This window comes from Talpa europaea (assembly GCF_964194135.1).
Source record: "Talpa europaea genome assembly, chromosome: 9".
NCBI lineage: Eukaryota > Metazoa > Chordata > Mammalia > Eulipotyphla > Talpidae > Talpa > Talpa europaea.
The window spans coordinates 79,839,875-79,861,427 of NC_140076.1; the positions used below are offsets into that span (position 1 = coordinate 79,839,875).

Consider the following 21,553-nt stretch of genomic DNA (forward strand, 5'->3'; position numbering starts at 1 on the left):
AGCCCCTGAGACATCCATGCTGGACTCTGGGTTTATAGGCGGCAGTGGTGCTGCCTTGGGGGCCTCACCATGGCCAACACTCTCCTCTGACCATCGGAGGCAAGAGAAAGGAATCCCTCACCCCAAACCCCAGCCTCTGATCCTGCTCACTTGCATAGGGAAGTTTATTCACAGCTTCCTAGAAGGCATAGCAATTTCAGGCTGGGATGGCACCAGTTTGGTCTGCTTGTCCATGTCCATATAGACCTTCCCTTTCATTGAGTAACAAGAGTAAAGGGGGAAGACAGAAGACCTTCTACCAGAAAAACCTAAATATGAACCAAAAAATAGACAGGAAGTCACTGTGAGTTACATTTAGCACTTTTTTATTCTTGCCAAAGTTTGGGGGGGTCGCACTAACTCTGGCAGGCTGCCTTGATAGAGGAGCAAAGCACAGAGGTGAAGCAATGAGATTCTACATTACCAGGGCTATAGGTGGGGGTAAATGTTCCAGAAGGTAGAGTAGGGCAGTGAATTCTGAAGTAGAGCAATTCTTCTGTATTTAACAGCAGCAGTCATTCTCGCGATCACAGCATGCAGGACCCCGGGACCTCATGGGAATGATTCCCAAACAGCAGCACCCAGAGCCACAGCCTCCGGAGCTACAGCACCCAGAGCTGCAGCCCCCAGAACCACAGCCCCCAGAACCACAGCCCCTAGAAAGGCAGCATCCAGAGCTGCAGCACCCAGAACTCTCACAGCAGCCTGATGATCCTGAGTTGCAGCCCTGGGGCCGTTGGACCCAGCGTCTCAGGGGACTCACCCCGAAGGTCCGGGGAGCCAGGCAGCAGTAGCTGGTGGAGCATGGAGCAGAGCAGGGATTAGGGACACTGCATGAGGTGGAAGAGGCACTTGCTGCTGCAGCCTGACCATAGTAGGTCTGATAAGATGCAGGGTACTGGACATAGTACGTCTGGGTCTGGTAGGGGACTGGGCACTTCACATAAGTCGTCTGGCATGGAGCTGGGCACTTCACGTACGTCTGGCAGGGAGTTATGTATTTCACGTAGGTTTGAGTCTGGCACGGAGCTGGGCATTTCACAACAGTTTGAGTTGGGCATGGAGCTGGGCACTTCACATAGGTTTGAGTCTGGCATGGAGCTGGGCACGGAGCTGGGCACTTCACATAGGTTTGAGTCTGGCACGGAGCTGGGCATGGAGCTGGACACTTCACGTAGGTTTGAGTCTGGCACGGAGCTGGACATTTCACAATGGTTTGAGTCTCACATGGAGCTGGGCACTTCACAGAGGTACATTTGGTACTTTGCCCAGCCCCCAATCCTGTCCCTGTCACACAAGATGGAGCAAATTGTGCTTGCTTCTGCTGGTCACACATCTTTCTGTGGCTTTGCCCAACCTGAAAAGAAAAGATCCATCAAAAGTAGGAGGCTTCCAGGGAAAACTATAACATCCCCTTTGGACACAATGGTCTGTGAGTGGTAGCCTTTTCCAGAAGGTCCCCGGACATGGGGGTTTGCTCAGAGACAGGCATCCTAAGTCTGTGCCTTTGCTGACATGTGCCTCTGACAGCACCAACCCTCAGTGTCCACAGTGGAGCATGAAGATCTTGAAAGACGGCTGGCAGTCTTCCCGCAAACTCCCCAAGGCGCCTCTCTTCTTACCCATGCCAGTATCTGCACTGCAAATTCTCTTTGGGAGAATTCCCCACTGATTTCCCCTTGCTGCCAGTTCTCTCAAGACTGGATTCTTTCTTCCTCTACACAGCCAGGCTTACAGGGATGGCAAATTCCTATCAATGGGACCTGACAAGGTTATATTTAGGTTGTTAAATTTCTATCATTTGCTCTTTGAATTAGCTAGATTATCACCTCACCTCATTCATGGACCCAAGAGAGGACTGATCCGTGCACTCAGATAGGGAGAAGGTGGCAACCCAGTTCTCTAATAAACGCAGTTCTCATGCAGGACAAACATCTCGGTTCACACTTGTTCCTCCCCTCTTGCTCTGGCTCTGTGCTTCCTGCCAAGTATTGCCATCCGCCTCCTCAGGGCCCACCCTCCGTGTCTTGTCCCGATCCCCTCCTCCTGCTGTTCTCCACACCAACATCTCCAAGGACTTCCCAGGCATAGACGTACCTGCTTTGTTGAATGGAGTGAGCCTGGAAGTCAGTGATCTGAGGAACTGGCAGTGGGGACACATTTTATAGGGGAGCAATGAGGCAATTTAATGGAATCTAAATGAAGCAGAGATCACGAGGATGAGGGCCGGCCTTGCATTGATGAGATTCCTCCCCAGCACACTGGCTCTCCAGTCAGAGGCAGGGCATGTCTCTGCTTGATTCCAAATTTTCTTTAACACAAGATAAATGATTCCTCCTGCCTTCTTCATGAAATCTGTCAGTCTTATTTTCCTAGAAGTTAGAAGAGATACCTGTGAGACTTAGCCCTGGGAAGCTGTTTCTAGGTCACTCGAGTCTTCAAGGAGCTGATTAAGATGTGGCTAGAGCTTCAGTTTCATACACCGTGCCAAAGAGCACTGCCTCTGCCCAGCCCAGGTGGCATGTTCTTCCTCCATAGTGGCTCCTGCTGGTCTGGGTGACTGGGCATAGTTTGGCCCAGTAGTCTTTGTCTCAATATTGCAGCAAGGCCCCCGAATTACGGATTGTTCCATGGTCATCCTAAGTTAATTTGGGAAACTGAAGGGGAGCTTGATGATCCCAGACCCCAGTTTCTATGATCAGGCTGTTCTCCTCAGCTTCTCATGCCCTGTGAATCGCTCCCACCCCCATCACTCTCCTGGGCCTAACTATCAGACCTAGATCCCCAAGAACCCAGCACAAGGGGAAATCCAGTCAAACACTGTGTGGTAACAATAATAAAGACTCTAATATTTACTTGAGCTTCTTTTAGCGCCAAGCAATTCCTGAAGCATGTATATTTACAGATGGCCCCCTGTAACTGAATGATGTAGGAAGTTAACCATTATCATCAAGCAAGTAAGAGAAGCTAGACCTCAAACGCAGGTAAGCCGTAGCCTTCATCATCGGGACCCATCGCCTTTTACTTCTGGACATAGCACAGTCACTGCACTGCTGTTCCTTTCCCCAGGGGAATAGACACCAGAGGACAGGCAGGGACGCTATGTGTTTAGAACTTATGTCTAAATGTGCTGAATCACGTCCCAGCTTCTCCACCTATGTGTCTTCAATAACCCTGCGAGGTAGGTTATGCTAACCTATTTTTACAGAAGTGGAAGCTAAGACCAAGAGGCCTAACTATCTGTCCCTCCGAGGGCATCCCATTGGTAGGCAACAGAGTATCACTTGAATCCAACCCTGTCTAGAGTCCATGTTCTTCTTGCAGTGCCATGTCAAACTGCCCTTTATAGAAAGTTATGTGACAGCTATCTGACTCCAGTTTCTCCCCGAGATCAGCTAGTCAGGTTCAACCTTGATACCTGTGGTCTCTCAGATAACAGGTGCTCCTGCATTAGTCCTTGTGGATTTTTAATTTCTTCAGGACCCATAAAACCTAAGGTTCCCCAATCTTCTGAATAAAGAAAATGCAAACCCTCAATAGTTCATAGATTCTTCCCCATTCCACTGCATATTTTGCAAGTTCTCTCTGAAACAGTTTGGAGAAATCAAGAAGGAAGATTCTACCTCAGGTCCAGAAATTTCCCTGCTTCCTCTTGCCATTCCTGTGTGTGGAAACACTCCAGAAGCCCACCGTTCCTTTCCCTAAGGGGGCGGTGTGAGAGGGGAGGGATGAGCTTAAGGTTGTCCCATTATCTGCTGCCCTGGGTATGCCACCACCATCGATGCCCAGGATGATATTTTATGGAGGGAGGAAGCAAGGGATGATCATTTTTGAGGTCAGACAGCTTGTCAAATTTAGTACCCATAATAGTGTCTCAAATAAATAAGTAAACAAACAAACCTGCCCTAGATTGCCTATCTAGAATTGGTAGAACCAGAATTTGAACCCAGGTCCAAGAGACTTCAAGTTTGACTATTTTTCCACCACAACAGATTGCTGCTATCATTCAAGGCAAAAGTAGAACTAAGCCCACGCCCTGGTTCTGCCTCTGCTTGGCACTGTGATCCCATTATTCTCTGCTGTCTCTAGTCTTTCCTCTTCCACTCGGGAATGCTTAGGAGAGGCTCCTCTTTGTTATGAGATTCTGTAGTTGTAGAGTTTGGTTTTGTTCAATAAAAGAAATGTGCAATTCCATCTTCACCCTGTTCATATAGTCATTCCCCCCTAGACTGTAATTTCCAGGCATTGGTAAGAGTGGACTCATTCACTGTATCATCTAGCACAGGGCCAGAGGAACACTTACTGGACAGAATGAATGAGTAGACAAATTGAATAGGGATACTTTACAATGACAGGGTATCCTAACCAACTCCTTCCATGTGGCGAGTACCCATCCTACTATTGGCCAATCTGCATGCCTCAAGCCATCTATAGCCTCTGCTGGGCTGACTTCCTGCTCTGGTGGACCAAGCTCTCACTAAGGGGCTTGACATTTTCAGGTAGCACTTACCTCTCTGATGAGAGATCCTGCACCCACATGCCACCAAGGCAGGTGGGTGGGCTGTACCCCGCCCACTTTATAGGCTGTGACAGCAAGGCATGGAGATGCTAGATGACTGGAACAAGTGCCAGGGTGAGTCACAAGGTTCTTCCCTAAGGTCTCATTGTCTCTTTGGACACAAGTTTATAAAATCAAAGACTTGTGGATTCATGCAGCAGAAGTCCAATAGGCTCACAAGATATTAGAGAGAAAGAACCATAGTTTCACAGAATTGCAGGTTTAGAACCAAAACAACTCTGAGGTGGAAAGGCAAAAACATGCCACAGGTCTGGTCCCTGCCATAGACAGGTCATCTGTGTCATATGGTCTACTGGGCTTTATAGGGAGATATTCAGGTCTTTTTTTTTTTTAAGGTTTATTTATTTATGCACACAAGAACAGGAGTACAGGCCAGAAATGTGGGGCCCGAGAGGATTCACCAGAGACAGGGTGGGGAGCAGAGCAGGCAGATCTACTGAAATACACTGCTGAGGGGAGCAGGGGGCGAGACAGGAGAGGTCTGCTGCACCTTGTGGGTAGCTCCCTGGCTGGCCGGGGATCAAATTCATGCTGCAGAGGCTGTGGATAGCGTCACAGTGCTGTGCTTAACCCCTTGTGCCACCAAGGAGGCCCAAAATCTTCTGGTCTTTAAGAACTCTCTGCAGTCCCTCTGGTCAGCACACCTCCTGACCTATCATCTGCATGGTCAGGAACTATATACTAGATCATCTCCAAAGTCCCACAGCATCAGCATCCATCGACCCTGACATGAATTGCTTGTCATCAGTTGTGTCCTTTAGTGCATGAACCACAGCAAGGAGCTCATCCACATTAGGAGCTCAGAGGGGAAGTACTTTGCTGACATGTTGCCCCCAGAGGGCAGGATTTGGGTGTCCTCTCACACTGGAAACTTTCCTTGATCAGGGACTGGGGGAATTTGAGGGCAAAATCTGTTCTTTGTGTAGAAAAAAAGTGGAGCAAGTGAGAAGCCACACACAGGAGACTGAAGACACAACAACGTTGGTGTCCATTGAGAAATCTCTCCTCTGTATCTGAGACCAGAAGACAGTACAGAGTCCCATCCCTTAAGGCTTCTGTCTGTGTGTGTCTGTGTTCTAGGCTCAGCTCTGAAATTTACATCAGAGATCCCTGCACCATTATTCCTGAGACAGTTGGGAGTTCCTTCTAGATTATCAGGAGATTGTATTGTAGAGCCATAGAATAAAGAGGAAGTGAGGACATTCACAGGCATGAAGTTCAGCCCCTATATTGTAACTGAGTCTCACAGAGAAGGCAAGAAACTTGCTCCAGGAAGCTTAGATAGGAAGCTTAGATAGGAATTTCCGAGCCCAGTGGCTCAATCGCTCACCTCTTTCAAGTCTTTGCTCAAACAGAACCTCAAGGAGGTCTTCACTGTTAGCATTTTAATGCCTGTCCACAAGACCCTGGCTTTGCAAGTTTTGTTTTTCTCCCTAGAACTAATAAACCACCTAACTACAAACTTTATGTGTGTGCTCTCCATTTTCTTCCTTCAGAATGTAAACCCTCTCAGGTAAAAATTTCACCTCTTTTTTCCACCACCATATCCATAGTCCTTACTCAGGGACTTGGTACATTCAAAACATGTCTGTTGGATGAGCAAATATTATACATTTTCTTACTCATTTTTTGCCATCTCTCTTCCCTTATTAGAATACATTCAATGAGGCAGAAGCCTTATGTGTTTTTGTTACCAGGAATATCAGGGTATTTTGCTGCCTGCCACATGCCAGAAATCAATAAACAAAGGCAGGAACTGAATCACCACAATTTGCACTTTTTATTAGATTTTCCAGCAAAGCTGAGAACAGCTGGTATCATGCTCCAAAGAAACCATGCTAACACCTTGCCTCTACCTGGCTGTTTTGTAGTGAGTTAAGCAAAGACAGGTAATTATTAGTGAGCAGGCTTCCACTCCAGGAGGTAAACAGCTCTGGGAATTTTATAGTGCCCCCTCTCCCAGGCAGCTTCCCTTCAGCTCCTCCTCTGCTGGCATCTTGATTTAGGGAAATCCCCAGCTGCTGAGATGGATCAGTCTCTGACAAAAGTGGTGTCCATCACTCTTTCAGGTACCTCTTGGTCTGGGAAGTTAACTCAGAGCAAACAGGTCACAGGTCAATGTGTGTACGAGCTGATTTCTAAACCATGTATGGAGACCTCCTCACCCCCTCCCTAGCCCCTATTATTTTGTTCATATGTATATCCTTAGTTCTTAAAACCACTCCTGGAACATAATAGATACCTAATAAATAACTTTTGAAGGAACACTTCAAGCAAATACTAAGGTGGAGCACAAGCCTACCAAGTAAGCAAGAACTAACTGAATGTTGGTGAGTGTTGCTAGTATTGCTGTTTTCCCCCATTAAACATACCCAGTAACCACAGTTGCACTCAGCACTTAACAAAGAGCCAGGGGGAAAAAAATTGAGCTATTCTTTTGACTCAGATGAATTGCATCCCAAAGAGCTTTGAGCTCCACTGCACAAGCCCTTACTCACATCAGTCATTGTTTTCCATGCTTCTGTGGTTCTAAGGCATCATCCTAGAAAGCAGGAGAGTAGGGTTTCAGCCAGTGGTCTGGGTGCTGTGATATGGGGCTCCCTGGGAGGTGAATGGAGGAAAACCACTTTGTTTCCTGTGCCCTTCTGAGCAAACAGCTCTTTGTCAAGTCCGAGACAAATAGTTTGTATGATGCACCCTGCCCAGATGCTTCCACGTCTCCGGAGAATCCCAGTTCACCTTTTACTTCTTCATCCCCTCCAAGACATGTGCAACAAATTCCCTGCATTTAACTGTTCTCTGTTACAAGTAGCCAGTGTGGTCTCCGCTTTCATGGCTGGACACTGACACTTATATAATACAGAGCATCACACACCAGGGGAATGAGAGGCATGGAGCGCATGAAAAGAAATAAAAATGAAATTTCAAATGGTGGTGAGAACAACCACCACAAACCAGGTTTATCTCAAGAGAGGATTCTTGAAAGGCCCGAGGGAGCCATACAGACACCCACCTTAGCTCTCCAGCCTTTCCCCATGGTGAGTTCACTTTGCACACCCTATGTGACCCCAAGACTAATATGGGTCTGTGATATCTAATCTGCCACATGCAGGGCTCTGCCTCCGGATCCCCAAATCAGCAGAGTTCTGTGTCCAGGGGCTCCCTATCTCCAGGATAGCACGTAGGGAGAAGAAAGGCAGATCTTTGTCAATTCCAATTCTGATGGCTGCCTCGCTGTAAATAAGCTTCTTTTTAAAAAGATATTTTTCAATAGTAAATAAATAAATGTTAAATAAATTATCCAACCAAGAAGAACATCTACAAAGATCTGTTAGTTGTCACTATCCACTCCAGATGGAGCTGAGACAACTCTGCTACCTTAGAGAGCAAGAGAGAGCAAGCGAGTGAGTGAGAGAGAGAAGACAGTCTTAAAGAAGGTGTATGTGTGAAGCTACAGGTACATTTTACTTAAGTATACAGGTTCTTTTGGCTGAGACACTTCAGTGACATGGCTATTTTTCATCACAAATTTTTCAACTTCATTAGATATATAATTAACAAGTAACGTTGTTTAAGTTTAAATTGCGCAACTTGTTAACTTGAAATATATATTGCATATACATGTATATAAACATACATGCATGTATATATGTATACTATATATACATATCTATCGTACCCACATTAGTGTTAGTTAACATCCCAATATGTCATATAACTACCAATTATCTCTTTTGTGATAAGAACATCTTAAATAAATCTTTAAAAAATAAGATTTATTCCTCTATCAACTTTCAAGTATATAGCAAGATAGCAATATTTTATCTGTAATCACTATGTTGTACATTAGATCCCTAGAATTATTTTTTCATCTTCACCAGAGCCAGAGCGGGGAGCAGAGCAGGCAGAAGGACCAAAGCACACTGCTGAGGGGAGCAGCAGGCGGCAGGAGAGGTCTGTGCGCCTTGTGGGACCCTCCTCCAGTGGCTGGGGAGCAGCTGGGGATCGAACTGGCGCCGCAGAGGCTGCGGGCAGCTTCACAACCCAGCGTTCAACCGCTGCGCCACCGGGGAGGCCCTATCTTTTCATCTTCTAACTAGAAGTTTGCACCAACAGCTCCCCATTTCTACTCCTTGATAATTACATGTGCGTATATATTAGACTCATCTTGGAAATATAGTCAACTTTAATTTACTAGGTTCACAAAAATACTGCAGTTTCAGATTTTCTTGAAGATAAACATACACTGAAAAATCATTCATTAAAGTTTAATTGACTCACTTTCTCTAGTCCAAATAAGTTGTAATTATGTCTTCCTATTTAGGAAGGACTGGGATTTAGTTAAAAGAGAAAAAAAGTGGGATAAAAAATTACCAATTAAATTGGGATTTGAAAGTTGCAAAGCACATGCCTTAGGATATTGTTCAACTATCAGAAAAATATAGGTATTGACATGAGGACAAAAGAATGAAAATCCAAGGCATGGAGATGATGACCTCTGAGAATCAAACTTCTATTTTTGAGAGGTCTGAGAATCAACATCAATTGGGACCCCAACGAGAAGACAAGAGAAGAAGCAGGTAAAACCCAGGATGTAATAGGTCCTTGTCTCTTCATTCTTTCAAGGCCGCCCTCATGCTTGAGAACAGCAGCAACTCCAGACTTGGAGCAGCCAGAGTCACTGCCACTGCCCCAGAAGCCGTAGCCCCCACGGGCTGACCGCAGCAGTCAGAGCTCCGGTGTCTCTGGTGGTGGGACCTGCGGTGGCTCAGACAGCAGCCTGCACCCCACCCCAACCAGAGCTATAGCAGCCCCCACCCACAGAGGTGCAGTTGGAAAACACTGGAGGGCACTTTGGGGGGTACTTGAGGGACACTGGGCACTGGGGGGGCGGGCACTGCCGCTGCCTCTGCTGGCAGGACATCTGGTGGGAGTTCAGTAAATCTGAGTGATAAAATAGAAACATATTCAGAAACTCAGTATCTACAGCCATTACATTTTTCCCTATTCTGAATTCCTTCCCCAAAGTTGGGGGAGTATCTATTGATAAAATCTGTGCTTCGAGAGAAACCTATTTGGACACTGAATATGTCTTCTTTTATACTTCTAGGGTTATCCACAGTTCTTGACTCGTAAGTGGTTAATAAATGACAACTGGACTAATAAATCAAACAATATTTGACACACTAGAAAGGGTCTCTCATGTTACATCAAAGACTTGTTAAATCCATCACAACTTTACCTACATAAGTCTATCTAGGAATGTTTTTCAGAAATTGGTAGAAGGGCTGTCTCTTCACATGCTTTAAATTTAGGGTCTGCATGGTCAGAGAAAAGCTTCCCTCAGAGAAGTGCAGTCAGCACTGGCCGGTCAGTCATTGTTGGACTATTGCAGGTCTAGGTCACTTACCACCTGTCTGTCCAACCACACTGACAGCCCTTCCCAGGCAGCTGCAGCTTTGTCCAGAGCAAACTTTGGTCCTGATCTTCCTTTCCCACCCACCCTCCACCTCCCCTCCATGCTCCATGCTGCCCCTCTCCCAGAGGAATTCTCCAGCCTTATCTGCTTCCTGCTCAGTATCACCTCTGGATTCCACAGGAAACCTCACCCTGGTTTCAGACAGCCACAGACTCATCCTTGAGGAGGCTGAGCAGGTGAGGTGCCAGCAGCCTGCACACATTTTATATGGGCTCTAGGTCTGGGCCTCAGATGAGCCAGGTTTCTGGGTGTGGCTGTTCCACAGGTGAATGATGTGCAGTTCTGGCTGACAGTCCTGTTTCTCTGTTCATTCCATACCAGAATGCAGATGGAAGTGGAGGGGGAGCAGGGAGCAGGGAATGGGAACTGCCAACCTGGCCACCTAGAGTCAGGGTTTGGGGAAAACAATTCTATAATTGGCATTTGTAAATCACTAGGTTGTGCCTTAAGTTTGGGTGAACCCACAACCTCCAGTAGAGGTCTATGATATGACCTCTGAAATTTTCTTTCTTGGGAAGTTGTGAATGACCTTTCTAAATTCTCTTGAACTCCCCTTGTCTATCAATGAGAAAGAGTCTTTGGGGTCTAAATCTACTGCTTTGGCCTCTGCTTGCTTTGGGTCAAGTTTCTTCTCCCCAACAATCATGCTTGGTGTTGTGTCCCAAGTCCAGTGATGAAGTGATACTCAGTTGTATGTATGTCTTCCTAAAGCTGCAGTGCATCATCAATTTGGTAGCTTGAAACCATGGGAACATTTACACCATTGGAATTGACAACAACTCCTGTCTCCTTTTTCAAGAAATCCCACTGTTAAACTTTTACTAACTTACTACTTTCCAGGTCTCAGTCCAAACATTGCCCTTCCTCTTAATTAGGTCAAACGCATGTACCCATGTGTGGGAATAGACTCCTTGCACCAAAATCTTTGACAGAGATACTTCTTTAAGAATCCTTCAGATTGATGGGTCTCCTTGGTGGCACAAGGGATTAAGCATAGAACTGTGAAGCTATCCACAGCCTCTGCAGCACGAGTTCGATCCCTGGCCTGCCAGAGAGCTACCCACATGGAGCAGCAGACCTCTCTAGTCTTGTCCACTGCTCCCCTCAGCAGTGTATTTCAGTCAGTCTGCCTGTTCTGCTCCCCACTCTGTGTCTGGTGAATCCTCTCATCCCTTGCACCTCTGGCCTGCACCCCAGTTCTTGTATGCATAAATAAATAAATCTTAAAAAAAAAGAATCCTTCAGAATGAATCTCAAAGGCTAGCACATTTGTACTGGCACTTGGGTCAATTTGTGAAGGTGGGGATATAAAATGACCTTAAGTTTGGAATTACATTGACTTGTTGAGAATTGTATTGTAACCCTGCCTTGTCTTAAGGAGTCCTCAGTGAGAGACCTGGTAGCCATGTCTATATCTGTCCAAATGTGTAACCTTGCTTAGAAAATCTCTCCCGCTACAGCATTTTCCCTTTTCTCTTCTTCATTATCTCCCTCCCTCCCTCCCTCACTATGTCTCTTTCTTGTGCATATACACTAACATTTTAATAAATGAATTTTCTTAATATACACGAAAATGAGTGTACAGATAGAGTTCTCCTAATACTACTACTAATAAATCAACAACAAAACACAAAGCAAGAGATCACACAAGAACAAAGCCTTTCCTTCTAACCCAGGGCACACATTCCTGGGATGACAACATTTATTTGAATAACCCCACTTATGAAAAGCCACCCCTGGTAGTCAACTCTTTTCAAATATTTTCATAACATATACTTATTTACGTACCTTCTCACAAGGCACTTTTTGAATATCTACTTTGGGAAATAGTTGCCCAACTGAAAATAGATGCCTAAAGTTAATGCTGGTGTTGATGATGAGTTTGATAACAAAGACAAAGAAGATGACTAAATTCCAAGCTTGAGTTTCTTCCTTCAAGGACCAGGAACTAACTGCCTTTGTGGTAACTTCTGCTTCTGACTCAACAACTATTTGTCTGGGTAGGTGTGGGCAAAGAGTCTCCTGGCATGAATCTCTCTAGGAATGGCTTGCTTTCACCCCATTTGTCTCCATTAATATGATGCCCCAGTTTCACAGCATTCAAATTTCAGATAAGAGTCTCATAGACACAGAGATAAAATCATGGGCTACAGGGAACAGTTATCACAAAAAAACGACTTCAAACACACTGGGCCTTCACTCTGTGGCCAACGCTACCCCAGTCCTGGGGGAAATACTGGCACATAAACCTGAGTTCCCCCTAAGACCATGAGAGGGTCTCATGGTTGAATTACAGAGAGAAACAGAGATGCTGGAGCAATTAGTTAATAACCCTGACCTCATCACAAGAGAAATGAGGACCCAGGGCATGACAGCAGGTAAATCAAAGGTCTACATCAGTGTTTCTTAGTAGGTGGACCCCATGGTAGCAATTGAGTCCAAATTCCGGGACTAGAGTCCACATCAATACTTTTTAAAGATAAGGAGTTAATTGCAATGCAATCATTTTAGACGTAGAGGATACAGTGCATGTTAGGTGTAGAAACCTGCTAAGGCTCATGGGAGAGACAAGGCAGTTGAGGATACTGAAAGGGGCACATGAATGAGGGTGACCTTTGTCATACATGTCCCTATAGGCAGTTTGCATCATGGGTGCACAAAGTGTTCTGTGTTTTAAGAAAATGAATACATAGCACTCTTTTTTCAATTCACAAAATTGTAATGCTTGGCATGTGCTTAATTATATGTGAATTATATTTGTAGTCACACCTTTAGCATTCACTAAAGCCTTCACTATTAAGGATCATAAACAAAATAATTAATAAAAAGAAAAAAACAATATGAAAACTCACCCCGTGACAACCCGCATACATGATTGTTCTGAATTACATTGTTCCAGAACAACTAGTGTTGTTCAATGTTAACAGATGACCCCTGGGGAAGATGTAGAATTGGTGGCAGGTTATCTTTGCAGGATGACCTCAGGGGCCACAGTGAAGCCTCTGCTAGGACTCCAGATGAGGAAGGCGGGACCCAGAAAGAAACACCAGAATCAAACTCTAACTAACTCATCTCAACAAGTTCAAGTAAGTTTGTCTCCCTTCTCTGTGCAGTGGTGGGGCTGAAGTTCTGACTATTGGAAGGGGTCTTATGTATGACTTTGAGTTGTGAAATTGCCTTTCTGCAATCACTTCTTTAGTTATGCTTTCCCCACACTCAAAAAACCTGTCTTTTAAAGACTTCAAATGCCAGTCAAAATATATACAAAATATATACATATATATACACATATATAAACTGACAAATAATTTAGTAAAATTTAGTATTAGATCTCAATTTTTGAAATACAGAAATTTTAAAGTAAAAGGATTATCAGTGTGATAATGAACATGATTTGTTGCAAATGAAGAAAAATTGTCATATATCAATCATCATGGTAAATTTGTTTTATGCTGATTTCTAACAAATTAAATAAAACAAATATACATGTACATATGATTTATACTATTATACATACATATATGATGTATGCTGTATATTGTATGGGCATATATATTATGTACCTATATATACACCTATGTAATATAGATATGCATATATGTTATAAAGGATGACATCATTTGCAAATAATATGACTACAAAATTAGAAAGTAAAAAATCATTGATTTGAATTAGCAAGAAAATTCTCTGATTTGATCACATTCTACATTAATAAGAAAACTCTGGATTAAGTGTGTGATAAGAAATGCTCCTTTATATATGCCACTAAACATGAAATACTAAAAATCATCTGAATAAAAACTATTAAAGTTCCATATGAATGAAACTACAAAATCATTTACAGAAGAGTTGAATTATGAAGAGACATACCATCCTCTTCTAAGGGAAAAATGCTTTACAAAATTAATAAAACCAAGCAAAATTTTCAACATTCATCAATGACAAAAAGGATTAAACTATCTGAGTTAATTTAGTCTTCCAAATTCCTATATGATTAATAAAAAAAATACTAAGAATTAACAACAAATGGGCTGTAGTTTATTAAAAAAAGAAAATTCACAAAATAGAGAATTCCAAGGAACAAAAAATATTTGGAAAAATGTATACTCTCATAAAGAAAGAAATGCAAACACAGGCAATAAAACATCATTTTAACCCGTCATTGATTTTTTTAAAAATAGATACTGTCCAATTACGGACTTATTAAACAACTCTTGCATATTTTTGTTTCACAGTTTTATTATCAACTCTAAATCTGGAAACTGAATTGTAGATAATATCCTAAAATTCGAACAAAAATTCAAAACTTTAAGATATTGATTTTTGTGTTATATACCATACACACAAATGCTAGGAACAAATATAGAATGTTTAGGTGTTGATTATATAGGGCCTCCCTGGTGGCACAAGGTATTAAGCATAGCCCTATGAAGTTATCCGCAGCCACTGCAGCACAAGTTCAATCCCCAGCCAGCCAGGGAGCTACCACATGGCGCAGCAGACCTCTCCTGTCTCACCCGCTGCTCCCCTAAGCAGTGTATTTCAGTCAGTCTGCCTGTTCTGTTCCCCACTCTGTCTCTGGTGAATCCTCTCACCACCACCCACCACCTTTCATCTCTGGCCTCTACCCCAGCTCTTGTATGCATAAATAAATAAATTTTAAAAAGGTGCTGATTAAATAAGTATGTGCATCCCTGTGGTATTATCTTCCCTGAGTGTCAGGATATAGGAGGTAATTTCTAGGAGCTTGTGCAGGTTCCATTCTGCCTCCTTGTGTCTAGATCCCCCAGCCATTATCCCAACCCCTTCTCCTGACAGATGGTTCCCTGTCACACCTTTGCTACCATCATCCAAAACAGCTTTGACTTGAAAATGGAACTGATTTGGCATTTGCTTCACAGCACAATGGAAGAGGACCCCTAAATTAAAGATCTCATTGTGAGTAGATTCTAGAGATTCCAGCTCTGAGAAGGGAATTAAAGAAAACGCAATGAAAAACAATTTCAACCATGAAGTTTGAGCTTTATTGTTGAATGAGATTAAAAGAAATAGAACAAATCTGGTTCCACAGTAAATTTGGAAATCTCTTGAGTCTACATAAAGTCTTATGAACCCAGAAAACAGAGGACAAAAGGTCAGAGAAGAGTAAAAGAGCATTAGACCGGGGCAAGTCCATGATTATTTGGTTCATCCTTTGTTTATTCTTAGTGATCCTCAGGGTCTAGGTGAGCAGCAGCCCCCACTGCCTGGGCAGTATCCAGAGTCCCCCAAGGGCTCACAATCGGCACTTTGGTGCCCACACCAGTGGAAGAGAAGGGGCCTGTGGTGGCCCAGGCAGCAACGCTACCCCAGAGCTGCAGGAGCCCTCAGAACTGGGCCGCAGCAGGAAGAGACTGGAGGTAAGCCCTGGGCTGGCCCAGGGGTGGGCAACTTGGGGTGCATTTGAGAGTGCACTTTGGAAGAGGTTTGCACTGCTGCTGGTTCTGTTGGCAGAGTGTCTCAGCAGAAATTCAATGAGCTGAGTGAGAAAATACAAAGTCCTTGCACATGCTTTAAACTTTTAAGTAATGTCACTCCCACTGCACTTTTTCATCTTTCCACATAAAAATAATGAGTTGACTTAGAAAAGGCTGAAGAAATCATCCTGCAATTTTATGCACTAAAAAAAAGGGGGTGGGTGGAGTATCCTTCTACTTCCCAGGTGAATTCTGTGTCCCCAGGAATTCAGAAGTGAGAGTGATACCAACCTTTCCAAACTCCCTTGAGAAGGGGGTGCCCATGTATCAAAGGACACCTTCAGAGACAATCTTCAGAAACAACGCAAGCCCCAGGGCAAAGCTGACACAGTCTCAGGCACAGCTGTGCTCACCCCTCTAGTAAAGTGCCAGTTCCAGATGAGGCTCTTGACAAACATGTACAAACTTTGTCCTTCTACTTTCTTATGTCAAAAAGTTAACCTTACTCCAGTTCCAAATAAAACATATTTGGCATATTTCTTCAAATATTGCCCTTCCGGGCCTCCCCTGGTGGCGCAGGCAGTTGAGCACAGCGCTGTAAAGCTGTCCACAGCTTCTGCAGCACCGGTTCGATCCCGGCCGGGCGGCGAGTGTCCCACATGGTGCACAGACCTCTCCTGTCTCGCCTGCTGCTCCCCTCAGCAGTGTATATCAGTCAGTCTGCCTGTTCTATTCCCCGCTCTGTCACTGGTGAATCCTCTCACTCTCCCGCGAATCTGGCCTGTGACCCGGTTCTTGTGTGAATAAATAAATAAAAATCTTTAAAAAAAAAATTGCTCTTCCCATGATTGTCTGACTCTTCTACCCATTCCTCCCCTGCAAACTCATCCACGATACCTCAGCTCTTCTCAGCCTACCTGGTCCCAAATCACTCACCTGGTTATGGGCTTTAATACAGCGTGGCATCAGGACAGTCACCAGAGTGTTCCAGGAGTGCGTGAGAAGCCAGTCCCAGGGACATCTTCTAAAGGAAACACAGTCTCTAACTAAGGTCAGCCATGGCCCCGGAGAGCAGGAGGCAGTGTTGGCCAACCTGAGCGTGTGCTAGGGTAATCCTGCCTCCTCGCCCGGCCTCTCCTGCAGTCCTTCGCCAGCTGCTCTGAGGCCATGGCATCCTCAGTTGCTCAGTGTTGGGTCAGGCTTCCTGGTGGGCATTTCTCATGATAAAATCCCACAGACTGAGCCCTGGGACCAGGGTCTGTGTGCTCAGGTCCCCATGCTCCACGTCTGGTCTCACGTGGCATGGTGTGTGACTGGCAGGTCTGATCTGGGTCATCTGAAAATATAAAGCAACTGTATCACCGGGCAGGGACAAAGCATTACAGTGTGAGAACACGGGGCTACTGTTCTTAATCATTAGAGGGAGGCTCAAAACTAGCATCAGGTAATTGGCATTAACGTCTGTGTGCTCACTAAATGACAACATTCAGTCACTGAGTTGAGGGGTCCCCAGCCATGAAACACTGCAAAAAGTTCTGAGAAAATGGGAAAAGCCCAAAGGGAGCTAAATTTGGACCGACCTTTGAAAATTTTAGAATGTGTCTCCCCGGGTTTACCCTCTGTCCTTCTTCCCACACTGCTCGTCGCCTTTATCTGATTCTCTGGAGGGTCCTTTCTCCTGAGGGGTGAGCTGAGCCTCTCACTCTTGTATCTTGTATTTTGGTGGTGGGTTGGTGTAGGTCGGGGGTGAAGAGAGGAGTAACCCCAACTTGCCACCAGCACAGTTTTCCTGATAACACAGACTTACTGATAAGTCTGCAAGGCAGGAGGTGTCTGCCTCCGGGAGTGCTACGCCTGCTGCAGTGAGTCACTCTTCCCTAATTGTTTTCTGAGAACCCCAGCCTGATGCCAAACCTGCCCTGCCCCTCAGATCCGCCTCAGAGCCCTCAGCCCTGGCTGTTTGGCTGCTTTGTTCTGTTTTTGAGTAAGAGAACTGGGGTGCAGGCCAGAGGTGCGTGGGACAAGGAGACTCACCAGAGACAGAGTAGGAAGCAGAACAGGCAGATCTACTGAAACACACTGCTGAGGGCTGCAGCGGGCGAGGCAGTAGAGGTCTGGTTTCTCCCTGGTGGGAGATCAAACTCAGGCCGTCAGGGTGAAAAGGCTGAGGCTTAACCCCTCAGTCATCAGGGAGGCCCCCTCAGCCTTGGCTGTTGTCAGAGCCCATGGAAGTGGCACGGTGGGCACAATTATGAATTTTATGTTGAAAGTCACTCTTGTGACTCTGCCAAGTGTGCTAGAGCACAGCTGAAGCTTGCAGTTCTGCTGCAGAAACCCAGGGATACATCCTTCCCAGGATGCCACCCTCTAGAAGAGAGACAAGACAGCAGAAAACAGTGGATAGGTGCCCAGACCTTGTTGCTGGACTGCTTGAGCTTGATTCCCTGTGACTTGAGCTAGTTACTTCACTACTCTGTTCCTCAGTTTCATCTCTAAAATGGAGATGATGATAGTACCTTTTTCAAAATAATGCTGTGGAGATGAAATAAATTAATATTTCAAAAGGATTTAAAATTCTTCTGCATTGTGGCATAGAAGCATTTGCTGCATACATACGTATATATTTATATACATACATACATATGCACACATAGACACAAAGGGAATTTTTAATTTCCAATTTAAAATATTGTTTCTATAATGACAGAATTCCTATATTTCTGGATTAATAACATGCTCAACTAAAGAACTATCTGTGTGTCACAGATCCCTTTGTTTACAAGGATAGCTAATGAAATCAAAGTAGGAATCACTGAAGGTCTTGGGAAGTCACTTTAATTTTTTTTCCTCAAAGATTTATTTATTCATGTATACAAGAACTGGGGTACAGGTCAGAGGTGCGCGGGGTGAGAGGAGTCACCAGAGACAAGGTGGGGAACAGAATAGGCAGACTGACTGAAATACACTGCTGAGGGGAGCAGCAGGTGAGACAGGAGAGGTCTGCTGCACCATGTGGGTATCTCCCTGGCCAGCTGGGGATCAAATTCGTGCTGCAGAGGCTGTGGATAGCTTCCCAGTGCTGTGCTTAACCCCTTGTGCCACCAGGGAAGCCCTGGGAAGTCACTTTAAAAAGAACCTGTCCTGTTCCTTTCCTGTTTCCTCCTCCTTGGATGAGGAATGTGATGGATAGTGGAACCTCAACTAGCCATTTGTCTCATGAAGCAGCCAGTACCAAGGACAGAGGGGCAGCGAGGAGAGGAGAAGGAGCCAGAGATCCTGATGCTAGCACAGTCCTGGCCAGCTTTCCTCCAGATTTGACAACAGGAAGAGAAAAAACAAATTCCCAATTTTATTAAATCATCAGATTTTTATCACTAGCACTGGAAGCCAGGACACAGACATTGAAATGCTCTGTGAGTGGGGACTCACATGCACACACATTGATTGTAAAACAAAATGAATCTGAAAAGCACATCAAGTCCATGAAAAAATTAGAATAAGAAATATACTCATCAAAGGAGAGCCTCAGGACTCACAGACTAGAGGAAGGAGAGTCAAAAATGATAATTCCAAACTAGGGGAGAAATTTGGAAAAGTACCTTTGATACCCAAGTCTTTTTACATTTTTCCTGACACCCAGACTAACTTAGATCCCCATTTTGTTCTCCCAAAACATGAGTTGCTATAACTGCTTGAGTAATCATGCCAGGCCATTGTAATAACCACAATTTTCTGTATTGTAAGGAACACCTGATGGCTGGGGAGAGACTGCCCCCCCTCAGGGTCAGCCTGTTCCTGAAAACGGCAGATTAACTTGTCAGCGAGTCCACCTTTCATATCTAAGCCAGGCAACCCTGAGTCCACACCCATCTCCTTCATCTTATTCTCATACGCCCAGCCGATATTTCCCTTGCCCTAAATCTGCCCTGGGCCAGGTGGTACATAGAGACAGTCCCTGTTCCCCAAATCAAAACTAGCCGATTCTAAACTATTTCCTGGCCTTGTCGTCCCTCTCCACCACCAGAAACACAGCAAAGGCTGTGACCCAGGATTTCGACTCCCTCCAGCTGCTACCACCTGACCAAATGCCGGCATATCCCCCTGTGGCCCTGCATTCACTTAGGAACTATGAGCAATAAATTCCTTCATTTAACCTCTTTATGTTGTCGCTCAATCACTTTTATAAAGGGAGACCTAGGCAAAGATCAGCTAAAACTAGAGTCTGCCCCATGTCAGCTCCACAGTAAAAATTTGTTGAGTGAATGCATGGATTTTAGGATAACATCACCGAGAGATTCCCCCTGAGGATAATTATGCAGCAGGGGCTAGTGACAGTGAAGACGATGATGTTAACAATATTGACAATGACGGGTGACCAATTTCTGGATCATCTTTCTGACCCCATGGTGGCTTGAGTTGGCTCACCTCAAACTCCTCCATCTGAGGATGCCATGCTTTCGGCCACGTCTTACCCACTGTTTACCATTTGTTCTTCAAAATGAATTTTTTGTGTGGTCTCTCCACACTCTACAGACTTGGAGCATCAGGTCAGCCCTTCATGGGGAGCCAGGCTGCAGACTGGTTATAGGCCCCTTTATAATTGTCATCTCCCCTCACCCAGAGAAGATGGCGAGCATTAGCACACACTCAAAGGGACTGTAATGTAAATACTTCAGCCCAGCAGTAGCTATTATGTTTCTTTCCGGAAGGACCAAGCTGCACTCCAGAAATTGTTTGAACAAGCCTAATTTACCACAGTGTTCTTTGCTTCATGCTCCAAGCTTGGCCTCCAGGTCCCCAGTCTTTTTCCACGGGTGTCTGGTCAGCGGCCTCTCCTGCTCACGCCCACGCCCTTGCCCTGGCTCATTCACACACTCATCTTTAAGGAGTTGACCTGAATGACAGGGAGGACCCTGGCCCATATCCTGGGGAAATGTCTCTGCCCAGAGGACCAGTTCTGGCTCTTCTTTGAGTCCCACAGCTTGCAGGTCCCACCCAGCTCTGCTCAGCCCTTCACTTGGGCTACCAGAATGTTTCCTGCATCTGCCAGCTCTGAGAGGCTGCCAGGGACATGCATCCCTGTACTGGGTAGATGAAGTGGGAGGAGGAAACGCAGGCCATTTGCACCCGGCTCTTGACTGTTGTTAATACAAGGTTCTAAGGTGAAGGGAGAGGAGAGAATGAGGGACAACTAGCAGTTTCAATCACAGTGTGACTTTCCAGGAAAAACATGGCTGGACCACTGAGTAGCCAGACAAAGCATGCACCACATTGTACCTGACAGAATCACACCAGTGATCTTCATCACAAAAAGGGAGGAAACTCATTCCTACGATGCCACCTCCATGGATCCAGAGCTGAGGCGATGCTAGTGTCCTGGTGTGAGGTGGAAAAGTCGATTTGGCAATCACCTTGTCTCCAAAGGTGTGGCCCTGAGAGGATGTGCCCTTGTTGGGGGCCCTCTCGGGAGGAAGCACTGACTGGCCGTATCTATAACTGAGGCAAACTCTGAAAGTGTCTAAAGGTGGAGCTTTCTTAGAATTAATTATTCTTTCATAATTAATTAATTTTTAACTGCGGTAACCCCATCAGGTATCACCACCAATGTGCACCCACCACCAACTCACCCAGACTACTGCACCGTAGACCATTGTGCTTCCACCCTCTCTGTTCTTACCCCTCCCACCCCTTGGTGTCTCAGTCCTATAATCAGCTCTCAAGGGTTAGTTTTTCTGCGTCTTATCTGACTATTAATTTAGTTACTTTATATTCCACATATTAGTGACCCCATGCAGTGCTTATCTTTCTCCTTCTGACTTATTTTGCTCAGCACTGTCACCTCCAGCTCTATCCATGTTGCTGCAAATGGCATGAGTTTATCTTTTTTGATCACTGAGTATTATTTCTTTTGTATGCCTACCACATTTTATTGATTCACTCATCTATTCTGGGGCACTTAAGATTGTTTCCATAGTTGAGCTGTAGTAAATAGTGCTGCAA

At 45.0% G+C, this 21,553-nt stretch overlaps 1 protein-coding gene across 2 annotated transcripts in view; it reads right to left on the reverse strand.

Moving 5' to 3' along the window:
• Window positions 1-541: 541 nt before the first annotated feature.
• Window positions 542-21,553, reverse strand: part of LOC311177947 (late cornified envelope protein 2A-like) — a gene marked incomplete at both ends in the record, with an annotated part of 137,830 nt that continues 116,818 nt past the window's right edge. The window contains one exon of one of the 2 annotated variants that reach the window (XM_084244227.1): window positions 542-753. In XM_084244227.1, coding sequence (XP_084100353.1) covers window positions 542-753 — 212 coding nt within the window. Of the gene's footprint in view, window positions 1,376-21,553 lie in introns of those variants that run through there. The other variant, XM_084244226.1, reaches the window with a different exon arrangement.